General features: G+C 38.0%; 1 protein-coding gene across 8 annotated transcripts in view; it reads left to right on the forward strand.

Annotated features, from left to right (window-relative positions):
* LOC124608920 (sodium/potassium-transporting ATPase subunit alpha) overlaps nt 1-23,064 on the forward strand; it is a 634,604-nt gene that overhangs the window by 564,030 nt on the left and 47,510 nt on the right. For all 8 annotated transcript variants that reach the window (XM_047140031.1, XM_047140033.1, XM_047140030.1 and 5 more), the window contains 2 exons: nt 9,252-9,363; nt 16,214-16,539. In XM_047140031.1, the coding sequence (XP_046995987.1) occupies nt 9,252-9,363; nt 16,214-16,539 (438 nt within the window). The remainder of the gene's footprint in view (nt 1-9,251; nt 9,364-16,213; nt 16,540-23,064) is intronic.

The following is a 23,064-nucleotide window of genomic DNA, read 5'->3' on the forward strand; positions in this document are numbered from 1 at the left end:
GGGATTGTTAAAAATACTTGCAACTTGTGAGTTATCACTCAATCATCATTTAGCTTTATTGCTATGGTATGCTGTGCACTGTCAGGCTGCCCCGTCCCCCATTTGACTATATTCCATGTAGTTTTAATCTTATTATCCGCGTTATTAATTTCTGTCGGAACACATAAGCTTCTCGACTTCTTAATGACATTCCTTAAAATATTAGAGTATCTTTTGTAGTAAGCAAGTAATGTCAGATCCTGACTTGTTCTGGCCTGTCCGTATATTTCCCTCTTCCTCTTACATGATATCTTAATTCCCTTAGTAATCCATTTCTTGCTTGACTTTGTAATGGCTTGTTTGGATAACATTTCAGGAAAGCAACTCTCAAATATTGAGACACATTTATGGTGGAATAAATTGATTTTGGCATCGGCATCCTTTTCTGTTTATACTTCATCCCATTCTACCTCTTCTAGGCTTCAGCTTTTCATGGCCATTCATAGCCATCCAACCCATACTCAACTGTGCTGCAGGTACTTAGCATAGAAGTAGAACCAAAAATAACTCTATTCACATGTTAGGAAAAGACTTCCAGGGTCATCAAAATATGTTGACAAGTTTTGTTTTCCAGTCGCTGTAGGGCAGTATGCGGACATTATAAACTGGCAGCTGGCTATGAGCATAAACAAACTAAGATTGTAAGGGCCATAGGGTATGTCAAGGATCACCAGTCCTGTCTAGTGTTGTTGGGGTCATAGTTGAACTCCATGATGACAGTCTGGGATTAGTCTTTTGACTCGTTTCAAAATAAGAAAGTAAAATGATGAGCAAAACACAACACAAAGCATTCGGTAATGGCTACCATGCAGTTGTTTACACAAGTTGGTAGAGTTGTAAACAAGGTATTCAGGCCAGACCTCTACTGGTATTTGACACAACCACAGTTAAAAACATCTGCCACCTAAAACAACCATTTTAGTGTCCATATGCACTGCACTTACATGTAGCTCCCAAAACTGTATTTTGTAAAACAATTTTGCATTTGTGCTCCTGGTCAGTTGTGTAAAAACTCCAATATCAATACTGGGAATTCAGTTGTTGCTGGATTTCAGCAACCACAATCAATTTTATCTTCCATGTGGACACACAACCATTTTTTAAAAATGCTTGGATGATCAGGTTGTTTTTGGCTAATGTGATGGAGTGACATCTTGTGCAATGAAGGAGAAGTAGAAATATTAGATCGAGTATGAAGTTTTGTACCTTATTTTTTAATATTTAACTGTAAAAGATTAGCCATTGTGTTAACTAAGTTAGAAACCAGAACCAGTCTAGCAAAAGCATTTCAGCCCTTAACATGTAAACACAACAGTGAAAAACAGTTTCCAAAATTTGGTTTTCATCTTTTGGAAGTTGTCATGTGTAAAAATAGTGATTATAGCAATTTTTGGACTTCAGCTGAGAAACAAACATACCACATGTATTTCCTCGTTCTAAGACAACAGGTCCCATGGCCGAGCTGTAAATTGCATTACATGGCATGTATAGTGAACATTCAACTATCCATAACTGATTTTTCACCAAAACATTGAGCACACCAATATGTGGTTGCATTCATGGACCTTTTATTTTGCAGATGTGTTCTTACATATATTTTCTTTCCAAATTGGCCTTTGTATGGTGATATGTAATGCAAGTAATCAAAATATCGTTACCTTTTTTTACAAATTAGTATAGAATATTAATTTTTTTGAGTTCTTACTGATTATAGTTGGCACCAGAAATGGCCTAGAGCAGGGCAGAAGCAAGCCTTTTTGTAGAAAAGTTAAACATTGTGGAAATTGAACTAATGAAGAATTTCTGTTTTTGCAAACTGCACACATGGATTGTACTGCTCCTGGCTGTTCATGAAGGAGGCAATATTGGACTGTAAAACTATCTGAACTATTAGTTGCAGATTTGATTTAAAGAAAACAAACAAAAATAAAAAAAATCAACTTGGACAGGAACATTTGATTCATGCTTAAGAGTGAGGGCAGTGCAGCATTACAGAGAAAATTTGGCGACGCGAGCAGGTGCTCAGTGTCTCTCTAGAAAATAAGTAGTGATGTGACAAGGCATTACACAAATTACCAACTAACTTAAGAAAATAAACCTCAAGCCACATGGAAGAGGCTAGCTTTCCCACTATAGCTGTATAGATTGTCAGAAATTTATGATGAAAAAACTGCATCAACGTCAATTAAAAAGCAAGGTAAACAAGGGTCCTGTGACCATGATTAAAACTTAGTCACAACTTAGTTCTCTCTGCACTGCACCAACATTAAATGCTGGTTAGTAAAATGTGTTCAGCTAACCAGGTGACTATGGTTAACTCTGTGTCTTACAAGGGAAAAGTGCCCATTGTACATGCACAGTTAACAATAATTGCTGTATGTGGTACAGGCACTTTTCAGTATGTCAGCGAAACATGGGTATTCTTACGGTGCTATGGAGAACAAGGGAAGGAGGCCTGATTTCTTAAAATTTGAAACTGATTTCCTTTTACAGCTGGTCACCTGTAATGCGATAATTCTATGATGTATTGTTAAGAAGATTTAGAAATCGCCGATGGTTTGAACACAGAAATGTGCCGTGCAATGATCTGAGATACACACCGGTGAAAGTTATTTGTTAACTCAATTCACTCTTCATCCCCTTTTCAGTCTTAAATTGAATTATAGTTAAACTCTAGTGTCTAATGTCAGTTTGCATGTGCATAATATCCATATTCCTGTTGTTGCATTGACTGAAGTAATGCACTTCATCACATAGGTTTCAAGATCATGATTTGTTTCATAATTTCATTTGAATGGAAGAGGAATTTTTTTTCAATGCTGCATGTCATCACTGAAAAAGGTATTTGCTGACAAGATAAAAATGTGAGGCATTCCATAAAACCAAGAAATAACTTCTGTTTACTTTCTAATATAGACCGACAGTCACATTTCGGGCCACTGGGGTAACATTCCAGAAAATACAGCAAATACATTATTTATAGTAAATAACATTGACTACTGCATGTAATACTTCTATTAGATTAAGAAGAAAGACCCAGAACCATTCAGAAAACAAAAGGTGAAAAAATATTTGGAAGGAGGAGGATGTTAACCTGGTATCATCCACTTCACAGCTCATGGTACTATCAATGAAACTACAGCTTCAACAGAATAGGAAATTCTCTGAATCGCTATATACCGTGTAAAGATGGAATCTACAAATATTTTTTTTATATTTAGCTTTGACAAATTCTAACAAAATGACTCTCTTTTGATAGATCAGGATTGTGCGATAGCACTGAAATCCACTGTACCTGTGACTTCAGGAAATCCTTCCAGTACACTGAAACCATCTATCATGGAGTGTAATTCTGCTTGAAAAGGAAACTTTATGTATTGTGGAGACATTGCTGCCATGATTCCCCATACATCACTGATACCGTATTTACTCGAATCTAAGCCGCACCTGAAAAATGAGACCCGAAATAATGAAAAAAAAAAAAATTTCCCGAATCTGAGCCGCACCTGAAATTTGAGACTCGAAATTCAAGGGGAGAGAAAAGTTTTAGGCCACACCTCCAAATCGAAACAAAGTTGGTCCATTGTAATATGAGACACAATTTAGTTCAAATGAATGACGATACACCTACAGTAGTTTGGTTCGAGTCGTAAGCTTAGCAGTTAAGCTTTACTAGGTAGCCATTGATATGCATCAGGCGCTCCGTTCGTATTTATAAGCGTACCCTTCCTTTTTCATGTGCTTCGTCTTGTTTGAATCGATTGCTTATTTTGCTTTGATCTGATAAGTGCCGTTTTCTTTGTAATAGGTGTTTACGTCACTCTAAGCTGAAAATGCATTACTGTACTGTGTCATGCATTGTTTGTCGCATTTGTTTACGGCCTGTCGCCGCTCACGGCATGGCTTGCTTTTGTGCACGCTAAATCCGTTTACAATTAAGGAAAAAAAGAGAGGAATCGTCTCATTAGCGAAACAATGGCAAGAGACTGCTATTTGTTGTTACTTACACTGCTGCTTTCTTTGATAATGATCAACAAGAACCAAATAATAGACCGCGTATGATAGAACATGTTCTGAATGAGAGTTAGGTGAAAATTTTTCTCCGTTTGAAAATCTTTGCGGCCGCTTCTTTAGTACATCAAATTCTACACAGAAATTAGAGTAATCTTAGATTTAAAAATCTGGTCAGTTGCCGTGCTTCATTTCTGACTGTATCACTACTAGGCAAAAGAATCATACAAATATAAACATGACACGATATGTATATTCTTCCGCGTTTGCTGTTGTCTCACTCTAGTTTCGTAGTTTATTAGGCAGGCAGGATTTAAATGAGATAGCAGCAACCACGAAAGAATACATGGCAAAATGTTTATATTCGTATTATTCTTATGGTAAAGAGAATACTGCATGTGATTCGTATTTCATCAGGTTCCTATTAGCAACCATCTCTTCTCACAGGTAGGAAAAAATTCAGAACATAGAGTTGGCCATATTGACAAACATCCCAAACAGTCTTGCCAGTCGGATTTTCGTAGTACATTGAATTTCTGCAACATCTGAAGATGAACAATACGGAGTTTGTATTTACTTCGTTGGATAATGTACGAAAATGTAGTGGTCGAAACTCGGAGCGGAGAAAAAAAAGCTCGTTTACCACCTTTTTTTTTAAATTTATTTACTGACGCATAGGTTTTGGCACCAGTATTTATCTTTGTGCCTACAAAGCATGCCTGTGTAGCGCTACATGTATTCGACGGCAGAAGTTAGTGGCGGCACCTACCAACATTTTTCAGAACTTCCGCTTGCTTTGCACTCGATTCTAAGCCGCAGGCGGTTTTTTGGATTACAAAAACAGGAAAAAAAGTGCGGCTTAGATTCGAGTAAATACGGTAATTCTTTGTTCCGTTGTTCTGTGTACATTAGCACTATCACCAATAACCATGCCCTTAATGTTATTAAAAGTCTGTTCATGGGTGAGACAGGGTTATTCTGATAAGTAGGAAATTCCACCCTCTCATTGATATGACCTAATAATCACCACACTGTTTCTTTTGAAAGTCGAAATTTCTCTTCAAATTTCCTGTCACCATAATCATCGAAAGAATTTCCCCCTTTCCACAAGTATACTAATATGGTTGTGGTGACAATTTATGTGGTCAAGATGTAAAATTTTTTGTCTTCTATGTCATCTAAAATATCAAAAGGTGCTGCCATCTTATTTAACTTATTTTAACAATTCCCAGTTCAAGATTAAGGGGCCACCAACATTGGTCAACTTTGACTGTGACAAACTCCTTCATTTAACTTTAACCAAGGCTGGTGCATTTGAATTTTATGTTGACAAAGGTTAAATGCCAATGTAACCTTGGTGAACTTTTAATTAATCTTGGTTCAGTCGATCCAAAAACTTTTTCATTGCACGTGTGAGAGAAAGAATTGAAGATATGGATCAAATCATACAGTTCATCAGTTTTTATACTAATTCATTGCATATTCATGCAGTTATCTTCCAGTTATTACAGACTAGTTCTAATGTCAATGTATACATAGGTAGAAGTGTCAGTCTGTACCTTCTTGATATGATTTGGGGGTTCTGTTAATGACAGGGATGATTAACATGTGCAGTTTGAGCAACAGGCAGTAGGTTTAGTGACAGTGCTTAAGTGCTTGTTAGTGCCGTGGTAATAGGGGGTGTGAAATGCTGGCAGCATATAATGCCAGAAAATGGTGGATTATGTTTCATGCCTACCCTATTTCAAATATTAGTAGTGTAGTGAGAAGAGAGGAATTATTAACATTAAATTTAAGCTAGTTCCAGGATGACCCCTCATTGTCTTGAAGAGAAAATACAGCACCTAAAGTATGGACTCAAAAGAAGCAGAATTTCAGCAGTGAGATTAAATTATTCTGAGAGCAGGAGACTCTGAAAAGAAATTCCAGTAAGATAGTCATAACTGAGCCTTCATAGTGGAAATACGAGGGCGGTTCAGAAAGTAACCTCCGATTGGTCACAGTGCGGGTTGTGGGGGGAGTAGCGACGCCATCTGTGCGTTCACGCACTCAACAGGTCAGTCGGCATCAAGCCGTGGTCGAGTGAACGTCGTACCTGTGCTAGTTTAGTTTTTGTGGCAGTTTGAAATGTGTGCTGCAATAGAAAACCCCGCCAAATGTGAAGTGCGTGCTGTCATAAGGTTTTTTTACAGCCAAAGGATATTCTGCAGCAGCTATTCATCGTGAGCTTTGTGCCGTGTACGGACCAAGAGTTATGAGTGAAGGAGTTGTCCGTGAATGGGTATGTTTATTTAAAAGTGGACGAGAAAACGTTCATGATGAAGAGAGGAGTGGTAGACCATCATTGGTGACTGACGAACTCGTTCAGATAGTTGATGCAAAAGTTCGTGAAAATCGACATTTCTCAATGTCGGAGTTGTCTACTGGTTTTCCACAGATTTCTAAGACTCTCTTGTACGAGATAGTGACAGCAAGATTGGGTTACCGTAAGTTCTGTGCACGATGGGTGCCCAAAATTCTTACCGACCACCACAAAACTGAAAGAATGGCCTCTGCATTAGACTTTCTGTCACGTTATGAGGACGAAGGAGAACCATTGTTAAACAGAATCGTGACCGGTGACGAAACCTGGATTAAGTACGTGAACCCTGAGACAAAAGAACAATCAAAGATGTGGGCACATTCAAATTCGCCTACCAAACCAAGAAAAGCCTCGCAAGATTTTTCTGCCAGAAAACTGATGGCAACGGTGTTTTGGGATGCCAAAGGGGTGTTGTTGGTTGAACTCATGGAACGTGGTACGACCATTAATCAAGACGTGTACTGTGAAACAATAAAAAAGTTACGACGGGCTATACAGAACAAACGCCGTGGTATGCTGACTTCCGGTATCGTTTTTTTGCACGATAACGCCCGTCCTCACTCTTCTCGCAGAACAACGGCCCTTCTTGAGTCCTTCAAGTGGGACGTTATCAACCATCCACCTTACAGCCCAGACCTGGCGCCAATGATTATCACCTCTTCATGCATTTGAAAAAATGGCTCGGGTCACAGCGGTTTGATGACGACGAAGAGCTCAAACATGCGGTCACAGGCTGGCTCCAGGCACAAGTGGGTGATTTTTATGCAGAAGGAATTTCAAAGCTTGTGAAGAGATACAATAAGTGCCTCAATCGCTATGGAGACTATGTAGAAAAATAGTGCAAAGATGTAGTTGTAAGATGTATATATTAAAATATTTTTATTTAACTTGGTGTATTTTTTTAAATCAACCGGAGGTTACTTTCTGAACGGCCCTCGTACTTCATCAGAAAATATTTTTATATTATCTGGAAACATTGATTAGAGTTTGAGGTGGCTGAATGATAAAGAGCACTGCTGATTGAGACATGAAGTAAAGGACAGGGATGGAGGGTAAGGAGGAAGGGGGAGGGAGAGGACAAACTGTGGTGCCACTTAACTCTAACATTTTGTTGTGAAGCTTGAGAAAATAAATGTAACAAAGGTGAACGTTCCACAAGAGCTTAAAAACAAGGTTATTTTGACTAAACAATCCTTAACAGTCCATGATAGTTCGAGCACATACAGAACCCTATAGGATTTTTGTGCTGCTCAAATATTGTGTTTTGTCAATGTTTCCATCTTGTTTCGTGACATGGTCTGTGAATCTCTCAGGAGCAGTCCCTCCTATGTGGTTGTACAGATCTAGCAAGTGTTATTTAATTTTGCTTAATTCAATATTTCAGATAGTTTTTTCACTATACAAAAGTAATATTGTAAAATTTAATTCAAGGGTTTATCTTCTATCTTCAAGTGATATCGGTTCACGTTTGATCCTCAGTCTCCAGTTCCGTAGTTATCTATTTGCTGAAGTTAACTCTCGTGTTGGTATGACAAAGTAAAGAAATAGTTTCAGATTTTTTCCCTTGCTGGTTTTCACAGATCATAATTAGGAACTAATTATATTGAGGATGGTCGTCAGATGTATTTTCAGGACATTGTGCTTATAATGAGGACAAAATTTATGGAAATTAGGAAAATCCAGTACAATAATTTCTTATATTATTTGTATGCAAGTAACAAATAAAGTAACATCAATAGGGAAAAATTGGTTATCTCATTTGGCCATATAGAGACAGTGTAAGTAAGTGGACTTGATGTACCCACTTCATGGGACTTTTTTGTATCCAAGCAATTAAACAAGTAGTACAGAAACATAATTGGCTAACAAAACCAAAAATTTCTAGCCATTAACATGTTAGGTTTATCATTTGTTATTAGTAGCATATCATATATGCTACCTGTACAGTATTTATGCAATGTATATGTTGTCATTGGGTCTGATTTGAATACAATTCTGCACAAAATGTATTACTTAGACATATACTAAAAGAGAAAAATATGGTTTGTGCTTTAATTTGTGAGGCATTGTTTAAAGCCTCAGTCTTTTCACTGGTTTAATGCTGACCTCTGTTTTCATCACTCATAAGTACTTCACCTAATATCATCCATCTTTTTTTTTATCTAACCTTACCATTTTTCCATTTAGGTGCTTCTTCTAGCAAAAACTTACCGTAACTGTTACCGGCTGCTGATGCAGATGTCCTATTAACCTGTCACTTTTTCTCTTTCCTCACATATTCTTTGTAGTGTTGCTTCATTTCTCACATGGTCTATCTGCTTAATTTGTGAGGTAGTAATGAAGCATTTATACAGAACTGTGAGTGTACTATACTGCTAAGCGTAATGCAGTGCCTCGGGTACCTCTTTGTTTCACTTCGTAATATGTGATGTGAGTGATGAATAGTACATGCTCTTCAAATTCTAATTTACTTAAATATTTAAATTTGTTCTGCAATGGATAACTCTACATAGGAAAATGGAAATACTGTTAGCTTCATTTTTGCGAAGGGTTTAATTAGTGCCATTATATATAAATACCTGTTGAACAGTATGAGTAACTTGTGTGTTGCAGAGACATTTAAAATGAAGTAATACAAAATATTATCTGTACTTTTGTTGTTATTCTTACACTGTGAATTGTCAGACATTCTCCATTATTACGCAACAGGACATATTAGAAGCCTGTAAATTACTTGAAACTATAATGCCTGTGTCTCTGAAAACCATGTTGTTTTTTGTACTCTTTAGTAGTATGTGCAGGTAGTGCATCTATAAGCTTATTGAATAATTTATTTCAGGTGTGCAGTATGATCGAACAAGCCCAGGATTTAAGGCATTGGCCAGAATAGCAACACTTTGTAACAGAGCTGAATTCAAGCCCGGTCAGGATGGAGTACCAATCTTGAAAAGGTTAATATAATTGTAATTAAGCACTACAAATCTGTATTTTTTTGTTTAGGGCCCAAGTATTGAAAAACTGTGTTATTGCATACGAATTCACTACTGTTTTTGCCATTTCATTCTCTTTCAGTGTCTTTATTACTTAAGCATTTCATTCAGATGTATTTATCTGTGCTTCAAATTACTTAAGTTATATGGTATGCTGTATGTTTGAGTAATTTTTTGGAGATATATTAAAGTAGTGAAGTCCCTTCAAATTTGGTTCTAAGCTACAAGGTAAGTCAATTGTCGCCAGCAATCCTTAAACTTTGTTTTGCTTAACATAGTGTTAGTCAGTAGTGGACTTCACTAGTGTGAAGTAACTTGACACAGGTTACATTGTTTGTTTATATCTAAGAAACAGTGAATATAACAGCATGTATTTGTTTGTGGAACACTTTCCGAACATCCAACCTTCATCTTAACCAAGTATTCACAAATGAAATTTAAGATTTGAAGAGTCTGGGTTGGTACTGACACAAGGGTTGAAACTGACAGATTTTGGACTTCAAGCATAAATACTTCTGAAACAAATAAAACTAATATATTAGTTTTTCTTTCAGAGCAAGGGTATTGAGCAGTAGTAATAGAATTTTTGCACTTTGTTACTATAAAAAATCAGAAATAAAAAAAAAAAAAACCTGCTTATGTCAACTTCACCATGCCAGGGGGTGGATATGACTGATTATCTGTTATGTGATAATTGTGGATTGTTTATGACTAGAGTGATTTTTTATTGTTCTCAAACCTTTGTAAATAAATGGAAAAGAAATTTAGCATAATTATTAAATTTTAGTAGTAATCTCAGAGGAAGATACAGAGAAAATTTAAGGACAGAACTATGTTATCAAAATATGCTTTATGAAATTCCAAATAAACACGCACAAAAAATGTGTTCACTGTATATTGAACCCCAATAAGTCCATTTCAATACGAAAATCCCTCTTTCTTCCAACTATTTGGTTGGCAAAATTTTACATCTGAACCCTCTGTTGTGTGTATATCATCAATTACAGGCCACACAAAATGAGACTCATTTCTATGAAGGAATGTAAGAAATAGCTGTATGTGGCTTTTCATAGGTATTTTACCCACATAGTGTTTATCTGTTTTCTTGGAACAGGAATGCAAAGAGATACCTCTGTTATATCTCAGTTATCCTTGACAAAAAGTGGAAATCCCCAGTTTGCTCAGTCGAGAAGTACCGTCAGTACATCAGTAATTCCTCTTCTTCTTTAACGCTAAAACTGGCTGACCATGTTTGTTTTATCATGAAAGCCAAGAGTCCTATTTATGTGTTTTTTTTTTTTTTTTTTTTTTGGGAATTTTTACATTCAACTAGTCTTCTTAATATTAATCTTTCAATTCATAATTTCTTTGAGACACAGTTCGAAAGTATCCCAGGTATATTTCTTCAGTTCACACAGTTTACATTTGTATACATGTGGAATTTTTGCACCGACAAATTATGCAGTATGAAGAAAGAAACACAACTGTGGCCTGAGTGACAAATTCGCAAGTTAACATACAGACACCTGCAACGATGACTTCTTCACTAATCATTAGACTATTATAGACAATTGTTGCTGCATCCACCGTACCACATTGTTGCTGCATTCATTAGATCACACTATTGCCACATTCACGAATGCTTGTTCATAAAGGAACCACTTGAGGAAAGACACTCAATTTCGCCCCAGGTTTCTCAGCTGGTCAACTTCACCTTGATTTCCACCAAGAGTTTGTACATTCTGTTTGGCGTCTATAAAATATGTACATGTAATGGATCATCTGATGTTACTGCTCTATTTTTGTTATGGCGGGTCAGTGCATAACATATATTAGGTCTAGATACAAGAGTTGTTTTATGTCAGTCACATTTTAGCTCATTAAAGAAGTTTAAAAAGTTGGTCTTTTTGAAAACAACAGTATTCAGATTCAGATTACTGCGCAGTTGGCCAATGCCACAAGTTAAGAACTTTCGAATAGAAAATATAATAACTGAAATAAAAGAATGTTTATCATCGTGTATAGCTATTTAACATAAAATGCTTTTTGAACTTCTCGGTCAACTTCACTTCAGCAGTCAACTTCACCCCATATGATGGTAGTGGAACTTCGTCAGTCAGGTAGGTCAGTGTCCGTTACTACAGAAGAGGGTCTTAATATTGCTGTGCAGTGTTTTGTTCAATCACTGACTAAATCTCAAAGAAAGCATTCAATGAAAGTTGGAATAGCAAGAACAAGCCTGTGAAGACTTCAGAAAAGGCTGAAATTGAGATCACGTAGACCTACTTTACTTCAAGGCCTAAATGAATGTGATCCAGATGGGTGTATGAAAGAATGGAATTCTGCAAATTGTACACAATCCAACAGGGCGCCCCTCTCAAGTTTTACAAAAGCATTCTTTGTGTGTGACAAAGTGACTCTCAAGATGAATGGCAGTGTGAACAGGCACAACTGTGTGAACTGGGATTCTATGAATACACATGTGGCTGTAGAGACAGAGTTAAACTCTTGTGGCATGAACGTATGGGCAGGGATTTTCAGTGATGAGCTAATTGGGCCTTATATCTTTTTAACGGCACTGTCAGTTCTGTAAATGGCCTAGACTTGCTTGAAGAAGTATCATTAGAACCAGAAAATATTCCAGATTTTGAACATCTGCAGCTAGTTAAGGAAAAAATGAGATGTCAACCAGATAGGGCACCCCCACTTTATGGAATTGTGATGAGAGACTTTCTAAATGAAAACTTTGAGGAATGGAGTGGCAGATTGGGTGCTATTGAAGGTTCCCAAATATCACACCCATAGATTTTGGAGTCAGGGATGCACTAAGAAATGAGGTTTATTCCCCCAAAATGTGTGATATTGAGTGTTTGAAAGAATAAACCAGTTAGAATTAGAAAACTTATTGTTTCAGAAGATTGGGAATAAAATTTGTAAATCAGTGTCCAGAAGATGCAATGTTTGCTTAAAACAGCATGGAAACTACTTTGAGCATCTTGTGTAGGTTCATTGATCTCAACATGTATTTCTGTGTTGACAAAAAAATTTGTATTTTCGTAAGTTTAGTATTGTTGCACCAAATGCATTTTTGACAACTGACTTACAGCATCCCTCTATGTCATTTGAGTAGTATTGAAAGAAGATGCATAGTACATTATGGCATAAAAATATAATGGAGCCAAACACAGAACACTGTCACATTATAGAATGGTATGAAATATATGATACTGAGAGTTTTTGCTCAAGTTTCAGCCAAATCTATACTTAAAGCCCTCAAGAAGCAAGGTAGTCTTTAAATTAATTCTACTGAAGAATAATTCATCAGTGCCACCATGTCATCATTAGACTTCATCAGTGTAATGAGAAATTCCGAACTGAAAGAGAAATTGGACAAAAAGATCCCTGTCGCCAAAACTAATCCCAGCAGCCCCAGCGGGAAGAGTTTGAGATCCATAAATTGTGAAAGGAAGAATGAAAACGAATTTTTTGAAAGAACATATGGCAAAAGTAATAATGACCCCTGATGGAGTTACTCCTGTGCAAAATTGACAGAATGGTCTTAAAAGTCGTGTATTAAATCTAGCGGAAAAGGTACTGGGATTGAATAAGGTAGAACAGAGGCAGTCATGGATAACAGATGGCTGAGATACTGGATTTAATAAAGGAAAAAAAAAGTTGGTATGTTGAAAGAGAACAGCAAAAGTGTAGGTCGGAAACAAAATTATGTGAATAAAAAGAAATGACGGAAGGGAAGATTTCATTAAGGTGATGCAGATACTGCACACAGACTCAAGGAAGCATGGAATAAGGATCATAGTGACAAAAGATAAAAAAAGTAATTGTATAATGATGGCTGCAAATAAGGTGAGAAGTTGGATACAATTCTCAGAGAAATTTAGGTGGTGTCGACAAGCAATCATACCAGTTGAAAATGAGGATACAGTGCAAGAAGAGAGTTGATACTTATTTCTGAAATTCAGAAAGTTCGTTAAGACCTTGGAAGAAAAAAAGAAGTGCCCTAGTATTGATGGAATACCAGTAGACATATTAAGGACATGAAGCCAAAGGGTGGAGCAAGTTTGTGAATTAAATCTATGTAAACATATTTTGAAGCAAATGTAATTGTTATTCTTAAGAAGAAAGCAAGAAAAGATAGGTGTGAAAATTGCCTGTCAATCAGTCTAAGATTGTATGTGTGAAGAATACAAAATTATAGAAGATGAAATCATATTTGGAGAAGACCAGTTTGGTTATAGTTGAAGTAGGGTCACTCGAGAAATAATTTCGCAATATGGTTTTGATTGGATTGTTTGGGGGAAGAGACCAAACAGCGAGGTCATCGGTCTCATCGGATTAGGGAAGGACGGGGAAGGAATTAGGCCGTGCCCTTTCAAAGGAACCATCCCGACATTTGCCTGGAGCGATTTAGGGAAATCATGGAAAACCTAAATCAGGATGGCCGGACACAGCATTGAACCGTCGTCCTCCCAAATGCGAGTCCAGTGTGCTAACCACTGCGCCACCTCGCTCGGTAGCAATATGGTTAATTACAGAGGGAGGATTTAGTAAAAACAAGGAAACATACATTCAATTTGTAGGTACGAAGAAGACTTTTTAAAATGTGGAATGGAATAAAATATTTTCCATTCATATACATTTGGTATCAGCTAAAGGAATAGAAAGATAATCTTATGAGTCATGGGGGCAGACTGGTAGAATGGTACAAGAGCCCAAAATTTGGACGGATGTAAGGCAGGATTGTTCAGATGCACGGTTGATACTTAATTTGAATTTGTATATTTAAGAGACAATGAGGAAAGTAAGGGATTATATTGACGTGGGAGTTTTTTTGTTTCTTGACAGTAAATCAGCAAGATGGCATAGCAGTGGTCACTGAAAGGTGACAGGAACTGATATGGTGCATAGTTAACATGAGCTAGCTGGTCGCTCTAGTTTGTATGTAAATGGAAAATAAGGCCAAGGGGCACACAACAGATAGACTTTCTGGATGTCTAAATGCTAAACTTGGAAGAGACATTCGTGAAGAGCTAGATGAATGTTGGTATCTTGAAAGTAGATGATAATAAACGAGAATGCTGTTGCAGCATGTACTGTAAAAGGACTTTCTGCTAAAAGAAACAGATGCTATCCTCAAAAAAACAAAAAAACAAAAAAAATGTAAGGCTATGTTTAGAACACAACTCTAAATGAGTGTGAAACATGGACAGTGGGGAGGACAGAAATGAGATGATTAGACACCTTTGAAATGTACTCTACAGTACAGGAGCCTGTTGAGGATCAGATGGATTGATAAAATAGGGAATGAAGATGTTCTGCAGTTAGTCCATGAGAAAATATCCCATAAAGAACCAAATGAATTGAAGAGAAGAAATAGGTGGTTGCATATTAAGACTGCACTAATTGCAGAAAATGATCTTAGAAAGGTGGTGGAATGAAATTATTGCAGGCGCAGGACTAGGTATAAATATATTTAGAAGATTGTTGACAATATGGTATGCATAAAAATATAAATATATATAGCAGACAGTTGACAATATAGGATACATAATTTGTGCTGTAATAAAAGTGAAAATCTGGCAAAGTATAGGAATGGGGTATTGCTTAAAACCAAGCTTAGACTTAATGACCAAGAAGACAAACAGGGAAAGTAAAGAAGCAAAATGTGTTAGTATAACATATGTGATCTGATCTCTCGTAGTTTAGCTAGTGACATTGTTCTGTTTGCTTTTTGGGCTGATAAATTTTGGCAACAGATAGAACATCTTTATGGAGCAAATTTGAAAGTAGACATCAAAATCAATTTTATTAATATAAAAATAATATATACAGAAAATAATTTATCCAAAAGGAATTAGTATATATTAACACTAAAGTCATTGAATCAGTTGAAGAGTTCTTGTGAGACATTGAATTTTCAGGCTGAGGGTTGGTCGGTGAGAATTGGAGGGATGCATGTTGAGCATTTCTAAGAGAGAGGAAACCATAATGGATCAGGAAACAGACTGTAGGGAAAAGTTTATTTATGACCATAGTGAAAATGAAAGGGAGTGGGCAGGCCATGAATGGAGTGGGCAAGATGTTTATCCAAGTGAATGGATGGTGGATGGATGAGGGGAGTTCCTTGCTGTGTTCCAAGGGATTTTAAAAGGTAGGTAGGTTGATAGGTAGAGGAGAGAGAGAGAGAGAGAGAGAGAGAGAGAGAGAGAGAGAGAGAGAGAGAGAGAGAGAGAGAGAGAAGACGACGACGACGACGAGGATGATGATGATGATGATGATGATAGGGGATTACCTCATGAGAAATTGGTAGATGACATTAGGAAACACATAAGCAATGTGGGTATGTATAATTGGAGACACTGTAATACATGGAAAGGCTTGGAGGTGCCATTTTTCCAACAGTGGGTGTCAAATCACCATGTCTCTTCAACTCTCGGGCTTGTAACAGTTTCATCTTAAATACGATTCACATGCAGTATTGATTGGTGATAAAAACTTTCCTGGTTTGTTATCAAAAAACAATTTTAATGAAGAGTTAACGTTTCTTTCCTGAGGGAAATGGGAAGGGATGGGGGTGCAAGCAGAGACTGAAAGCAAGCTTCACTGAAGTGTTACAGTTTCTTATTTAGACGTTACTTATTTATCATGTAAATAATCCTTTCAACAGAATGAGAGAACAGTGGCTGTAATAATGTCTGTAAAAAATAATCAGCTTACAACATTTTAAATGTGTAATAACCTGCACTGCATTTTTGTGACTACTATATTCAGTAAGCACTTTGTTTGTTTCCAGAGAAGTAAATGGTGATGCATCAGAGGCAGCCTTATTGAAGTGTATGGAACTTGCTTTGGGAGATGTGATGTCAATTCGAAAGCGCAACAAGAAAGTTTGTGAGATACCATTTAATTCGACTAACAAGTATCAGGTATCTATCCATGAAACAGAAGATGCGAATGATCCCCGTTACTTAATGGTTATGAAAGGAGCACCGGAACGTATTCTGGATAGATGTTCTACAATTTTTATTGGTGGTAAAGAGAAAGTCCTGGATGAAGAAATGAAGGAAGCTTTCAATAATGCATACCTTGAATTGGGTGGCCTAGGAGAACGTGTGCTTGGTAAGTAAAGCAAAATCCAAAGTTTGTGTGAAACTGTCATTTTGTTTCTTGATTCCGGAGAAAGGACATTTTTTAAATGTCTTTTACTATGCACTTTGCCTAATGTTCCTCCCAGGAGGTGGCAAAAACAGTGCATCCCTGCAACTATAACACAACAGCACAGTGTCTTTCAACAAAGACATGACAACAATGGAGTGTATATGATTACATGTCAGGGCTAAGGAAAATGTTATTGTGATCAGGCAGGCAGATCCATAGCTGTTACAAAGCTGAGTGTGAGAAAGTAACTGGAGGTTGCATGATACCGATTTAATTTTATGCATAGTGGTTGTTGTTTGAACCATGACTGATTTTCCTTTGTTAAATACAGGGTGGCCCAAAAAGGATGGTCACATTTTAAATAACTATAACTCCATCAGTTTTACAAATTAATTTTATTCAATTACGTAACTAAATGCACCCAGGCACCCAATTACAAGAACTAACCACAAAAAATCATGTACGGAAAATGACTTCCGGAAGATGGTGTCCTTCCTCGGTGATGCATTCCACAAGTCTTTCCTCGAAATTTTCCATCACTTTCACTACTGTTTCTTCTTGAATTGCCATAATTTCCGCACTGATTGCCTCCTTCAGATCAATTAAGTTTCGGGGCTTCTTTACGTAGACTTTTGACTTTAGGTATCCCCAAAGAAAAAAATCACAGGCTGAGAGGTCAGGTGATCTCGCGGGCCAGTGGACATCTCCAAAACGCGAGATGATGTGGTGGGGGAACATCCGCCTTAAAACACACATGGAGTCATTGGCTGTGTGGGCCGTGGCCCCGTCCTGTTGAAACCAAATTCGATCTCGATTTACATGTAACTCTCGCAGTTTCGGCACCAAAAAGCTACGTAGCATGTTAACGTAACGTTTCGAGTTCACTGTGACTGTAGTGTTGTTCTCCTCAAAAAAATAAGGACCAACAATCCCCAATCTTGAAATTCCACACCAGACTGTTACCTTAGCACTATGAAGAGGCTTTTGGTGCAATTCTCTGGGATTATCTGCTGCCCAATACCTGCAGTTTTGTTTATTGACATAGCCGTCTAAATGGAAATGGGCTTCATCTGACATAAGAAGCACAACATCATTATTAGAGTACAAAATGTCAAGCATTGATTCACAAAATCGTCTTCGCTGCTCAAAATCACGATCATACAGCTTTTGCGTGATCATAATTTTGTATGGGTGAAACTGTAACTCACGGCTTAAAATACGCTGCAACGAACTACGGCTGAGGCCTAAAGTTTGAGCACGACGCCTAGTGGAACGACGCGGGCTTTGCAGCACTGACGCTCTAACATCATCAAAAAATGGTTCAAATGGCTCTGAGCACTATGGGACTCAACTGCTGTGGTCATAAGTCCCCGAGAACTTAGAACTACTTAAACCTAACTAACCTAAGGACAGCACACAACACCCAGCCATCACGAGGCAGAGAAAATCCCTGACCCCGCCGGGAATCGAACCCGGGAACCCGGGCGTGGGAAGCGAGAACGCTACCGCTCTAACATCATCAATGTTCTGTGGAGTAACTGCCGTACGTGTACGCCCTGTAGATTTACCACTTTTGACAGACCCTGTTGTCCGGAATGCAGTCACCCAACGTGATATGGATCTGCGATCTGGAATGGGTCCATCACGCGCTACACCAAAACGTTGTCGAAACAATCGTTGCACAGTAATAAACGATTCAGCATTTCTGAAAAACTGTTCCACAGCAAAAACACGATGCTCGACCGTCCACTGCGCCATCTCGTGGCAAACTGGGTGTAAAGGCCGACTTGCAGACGGCCGGCAGTGGTCCCCCCTCCTCACCTTTCAATGGTACTACGCAGTTCAAATCCGACCATCCTTTTTGGGCCACCCGGTATAAATATATTAGGAATGTTTCTCTCTCCTAATATGTATCTAGAAACAGTATGATTGCAGTTTTTCCCCCCTTGTAATGCCCCTTTCTGTACAACATATTTTAATTATCACCTATAGTGAGGTATGTCTTTTATCTTTAAATGTAACTAGTATTGCTGTATAGTAAGCTTACTATTGATAGTAATAGCTTTTTTTATATTCTGTCTGTATGGCTTAAGGTGATCATTAAGTTCCAGGTGCGCAGTCGCATAAATTCCACTTCTTTTGATATTTTGGTGGTATACTGTTTAGCTGGCTTTGAAGTGAGCAGAAGGCTGACGCTACAGCACTGGCGCCATACTTTTAAACTTTTCGCTCTTGTCATGTGACCACTGACACACAGACTTTGATTGGGGGCAAAGAAGTACATGTATGCTTAGAGCTGTGACTATGTGGGTAGTTCTCGCTGGGAAGTCTATGCATCACTGTGAGATGCACCATAGCGATATCTTTGTAAGTTTATTAAAGGAAGTCCCCAAGCTGAAACCCTTGTCTCTATTAATTAAATTTGTTGCCTAACAATTTCAAGTGCTCCTATTACTGTCAAGTCCCATAAAGATGAAATTGACATTATAATTTTGACATTTTCATACTACATAGTGACCAATGTAAATACAATGCCCTGCCATGGCCAATTTATTGTACTTTGAGTCGGGTGTACCTGGAGTGTTCCATGCGTCCTTCAGGTACTCTACAAGTCGTGTGTCCAGCCACCCCAGCCTTCCAAAGCATCAAACGGCCTTTAATGGAACCAAAGATGTCTACTATCTTCGATGGAGGGCAAAACATCACTTTTACCTTGTGCTTGTTGATGATCCATACTATTTTAGATAGCTGTAAATCTATTTTTCCTTATGCCCATCTTTGATTTTATTCATAGTGCCTTACTTATCTACTGTGCAGAATTCCTTTTGACTTCAAAACCTCCCTTTGAGTTGAAACTTGTCTTGCGGAGCTGTCTTGTCAGCAGTGATGTGTGCTGTGTGCTCTGCACTGAACCAAAACACCCAAAAATGGAAAGTGTGCCTCCCTTTAGATTTCCATTGTAAACTGGATTTGTCCATGGATGGAATTTACATGATTTAAAAATTCTTGTAATTTATCTTCAACATGAGGCCACACTACAAATGCATTGTCAGCATATTTCCAAATGCTGGTTCCATTGTTATTTTGTTGAACTCCCCTGTAAACAAATGGGGACTACCCATGTTGACAGCCTCAGTCTGCTCAAAAAAATTGTTATTAAATAAACAGTATGTTGTGGTCTTTTAACATGTTTGAACAAAGCTGAAATCTCTCTATTAAATTTTTTGCCAATAAGAGAGGACGGTTCTGAAATAATTTACTTTATGAATGACACCATGTCAGAGCTCACAAATAGATCAGAACTGTTCAATTTAAGTGATTTTAGTTTGCTAAAGAAGTCCACAGGGTTGTGTGTATGATGAGCACTTTGTTCAAACATGTTATGACCTCAACAAATAACAGATTTTTTTGAACAGATGATGGAATCACTATGGGCAGTCCCCTGTTGCCCTCCGTGGCCAGTTTGTTCATGGAGGACTCTAAGGAAGACGCTCTGGAATTTGGTAGCTTGAAGCCCACAGTGTTTTGGAGATCTGTTGGTACATTTATAGTGTGACCCCATGGTGAAAATAAATTACAAGAATTTTTAAGTCATCTGAATTCTATCTGTGAACAAATCCAGTTTATAATGGAAATTTAAAAGGAGGGATGACTTTCATTTTTGGATGTTTTGCTTCTACACAAGGATGATGGCACTTTGGGACATGAAGTGTATTGGAAATCGATGTATACGGATTTGAAGTCAATGGGTATTCTCCATAGTAGATACATGCTGTTCGTCCACAGTAAACTGACGATTCATGCGGTGCCTGTTGGGAATGGCAGAAGGCATGTCATGCCCTGCATTAAGACTGCCAAGGGAAGAGAAATGGTGAGGGGAAGGCAGTGTCCACTGCTTGTTGCAGTGCTGGCTTTGTAATCATTAATAATGTGTACAGTGACACTTCATGTCTAGGTGCACTTTAATGTTAGCAGCACCCAGAGATGAGGTGAATACCCTTCAACTAGTGCCAATTTTCCCCACTTTTGGCAGCAGTAATAAAATCGTCAAGTTATTTTGAACAAGCAGTAAGACACTACAAATGAAACTAAAGATGGGCCCAAGGAATGCAGAAGAAGGTACAGGAAGATTTAAGTCCATGGCTTTCCTGTCAGATATGGGTAGCCTGTTATCAGAAGTAGAATGGATTCTCAGCAAGCATGAAATAAAAGTTATTTTTAACTGTCCACCAAAAACACTCTTGGGCTCTGTTATGGATAATTTGATGCTTCAGAAGGCTCAGGTTTACAAGATCTGCTGCAGGTGTGGCCATTCTACATCGGAGATACGGATAGATAAATCATAATGTCCATGGAAGACACGTGGAACACCTTAGGTGTAGCAAGCTCTTCCACCCCAATAATTTGGCTATGGTAGAGCATTGTACTGACACTGATCACTCTGTATTGTACAAAAGTGTCAAAATTCTAGCACCAGCTTCATCATTTTGGAACTCTGTTGTGAAATAAGTAACTGAAATTCATTTGGCAACAAATTTTATTAACAGAGAGACCAATTTCAGCTGGTATTAGCCATGGAACCTGGCACTTTCTTTGTAATCTTGCAAAGACATTGCACACTGCAGCTAAACAGTGGTATACCTACTTCCCAGTGCAGATTGACAGTGTAGCCATAGATGTAATTTGTGTGTATGTGCACTTCGCTGCCTTTGATCAGTGTCTCTGGCACCTGAGTATCTGCAGCCAGATGCACATTGGCATGGTCAGTGAGTTTAAAAGGATGGAGCCAGTGCTTTAGCATCAATCTTTTGGCTCACTCTGAAGATGACTGAACGGTATATGGCTGAAATATTAGGAGAAGTGGAATTTATGTAGCCACACACCTGAAATTTAATGGAGCAGTCATTACACTGTGAAAACAAATGAACATGCAAATTGTGCTCTTTATGGCCAGTAGTTAATCCCTAAAGTTTTTCATTTGCCACATAATGCTTTTTAATGATACAGAACTATGAAAAACATTGTTTGTTACAGTGGTACCAGAAAAAAAAAATGCTCCCACCAAAGCACACACAAAGGCAAATATGTCCTGGGCAGAGTTACAGATGTAAATGAAGGAACTAGCTTTTCAACTTACCTGTCAGTTATAAAGATGTTTAATACAAAACATATTGACATACTCTCACACATGTTATTGAAGTTTAGGATACATGCAGCCCCACTCGGGGGTACTTCCTATTATACTACACACAGGAGGCAGCTACACGGGTAGCATGGGCCATGTGGAAGGGGCTGGGTTGTTTTTTAGGTTAGAGGGCCTCAGGGAACCACAGAAGGGACGTCTGTCTAAAAGCGGGCAGGTAAAACACAGTAAGGTAGTTGTAGAAACGATTGGCATTGTAGTTTTAAATTGGCATAGCTGTGTTAGGAAAGAACCCGAGCTCCAAGCCCTGATAGAAAGCACTGAAGCTCAAATAGTTGTAGGTACAGAGAGCTGCTAAAGCTGGAAATAAGTTCAGCTGAGTTTTTTTCAAGCAATCTAACAGTGTTCAGAAAGGATAGATTAAATACAGTCGGTGGTGGAGTATTTATTGCTGTCAGAGTAGTTTGCCTTGTAGTGAAATTGAAGTAGACTCAAACTATTAATTGGATAGTTTTACCGCCCCCCCCCCCCTCCCCGACTCAGAAGATATAGTTGCTGAACAGTTCAAAAAAAATGTGAGTCTCATTTCAAGTAAGTACCCCACTCATACAATTACATTCGGTGGTGACTTTAATCTACCCTCGATATGCTGGAAAAATTACACGTTTAAAGCAGGCGGCAGGCATAAAACGTTATCCGAAATTGTACTGAATGCTTTCTCAGAAAATTATTTTGAACAATTAGTTCATGAGCCCACTCGAAGCGTAAATGGTTGCGAAAGCATACTTGACCTTTTAGCAACAAATAATCCTCGACAAATAGTGAGTTGTGACGAATACAGGGATTACCGACCACACGGCAGCTGCTGCTAGGCTGAATACTGTAACACCTACAACCATCCAAAAGAACCGCAAAGTATATCTATTTAAAAAAAAACTGATAAAAATGCTCTTAACACCTTTTTAAGAGACAGTCTTCACTCCTTACGATCTGATCATGTAAGTGTAGAAAAGTTGTGGAATGTTTTCAAAGAGATAGTATCGGCAGCAATTGAGAGGTATATACCACATAAATTAATAAGTGATGGTACTGATCCCCCATGGTACACAAAATGGATCAGATCATTTTTGCAGAAGGAACGAAAAAAGCATGCCAAATTTAAAAGAACACAAAATCCCCAAGGTGACTTATTAAACTGATAGTTCGGTAATTTTCACATCTGTCAACACCTGCTTTCTTTGGGATTGGAATTATTATATTCTTCTTAAAGTCTGAGGGTATTTCGCCTGCCGCGTACATCTTGCTCACCAGATGATAGAGTTTTGTCATGACTGGCTCTCCCA

The sequence above is a fragment of the Schistocerca americana genome, chromosome 1 (assembly GCF_021461395.2).
Source record: "Schistocerca americana isolate TAMUIC-IGC-003095 chromosome 1, iqSchAmer2.1, whole genome shotgun sequence".
Taxonomy (NCBI): domain Eukaryota; kingdom Metazoa; phylum Arthropoda; class Insecta; order Orthoptera; family Acrididae; genus Schistocerca; species Schistocerca americana.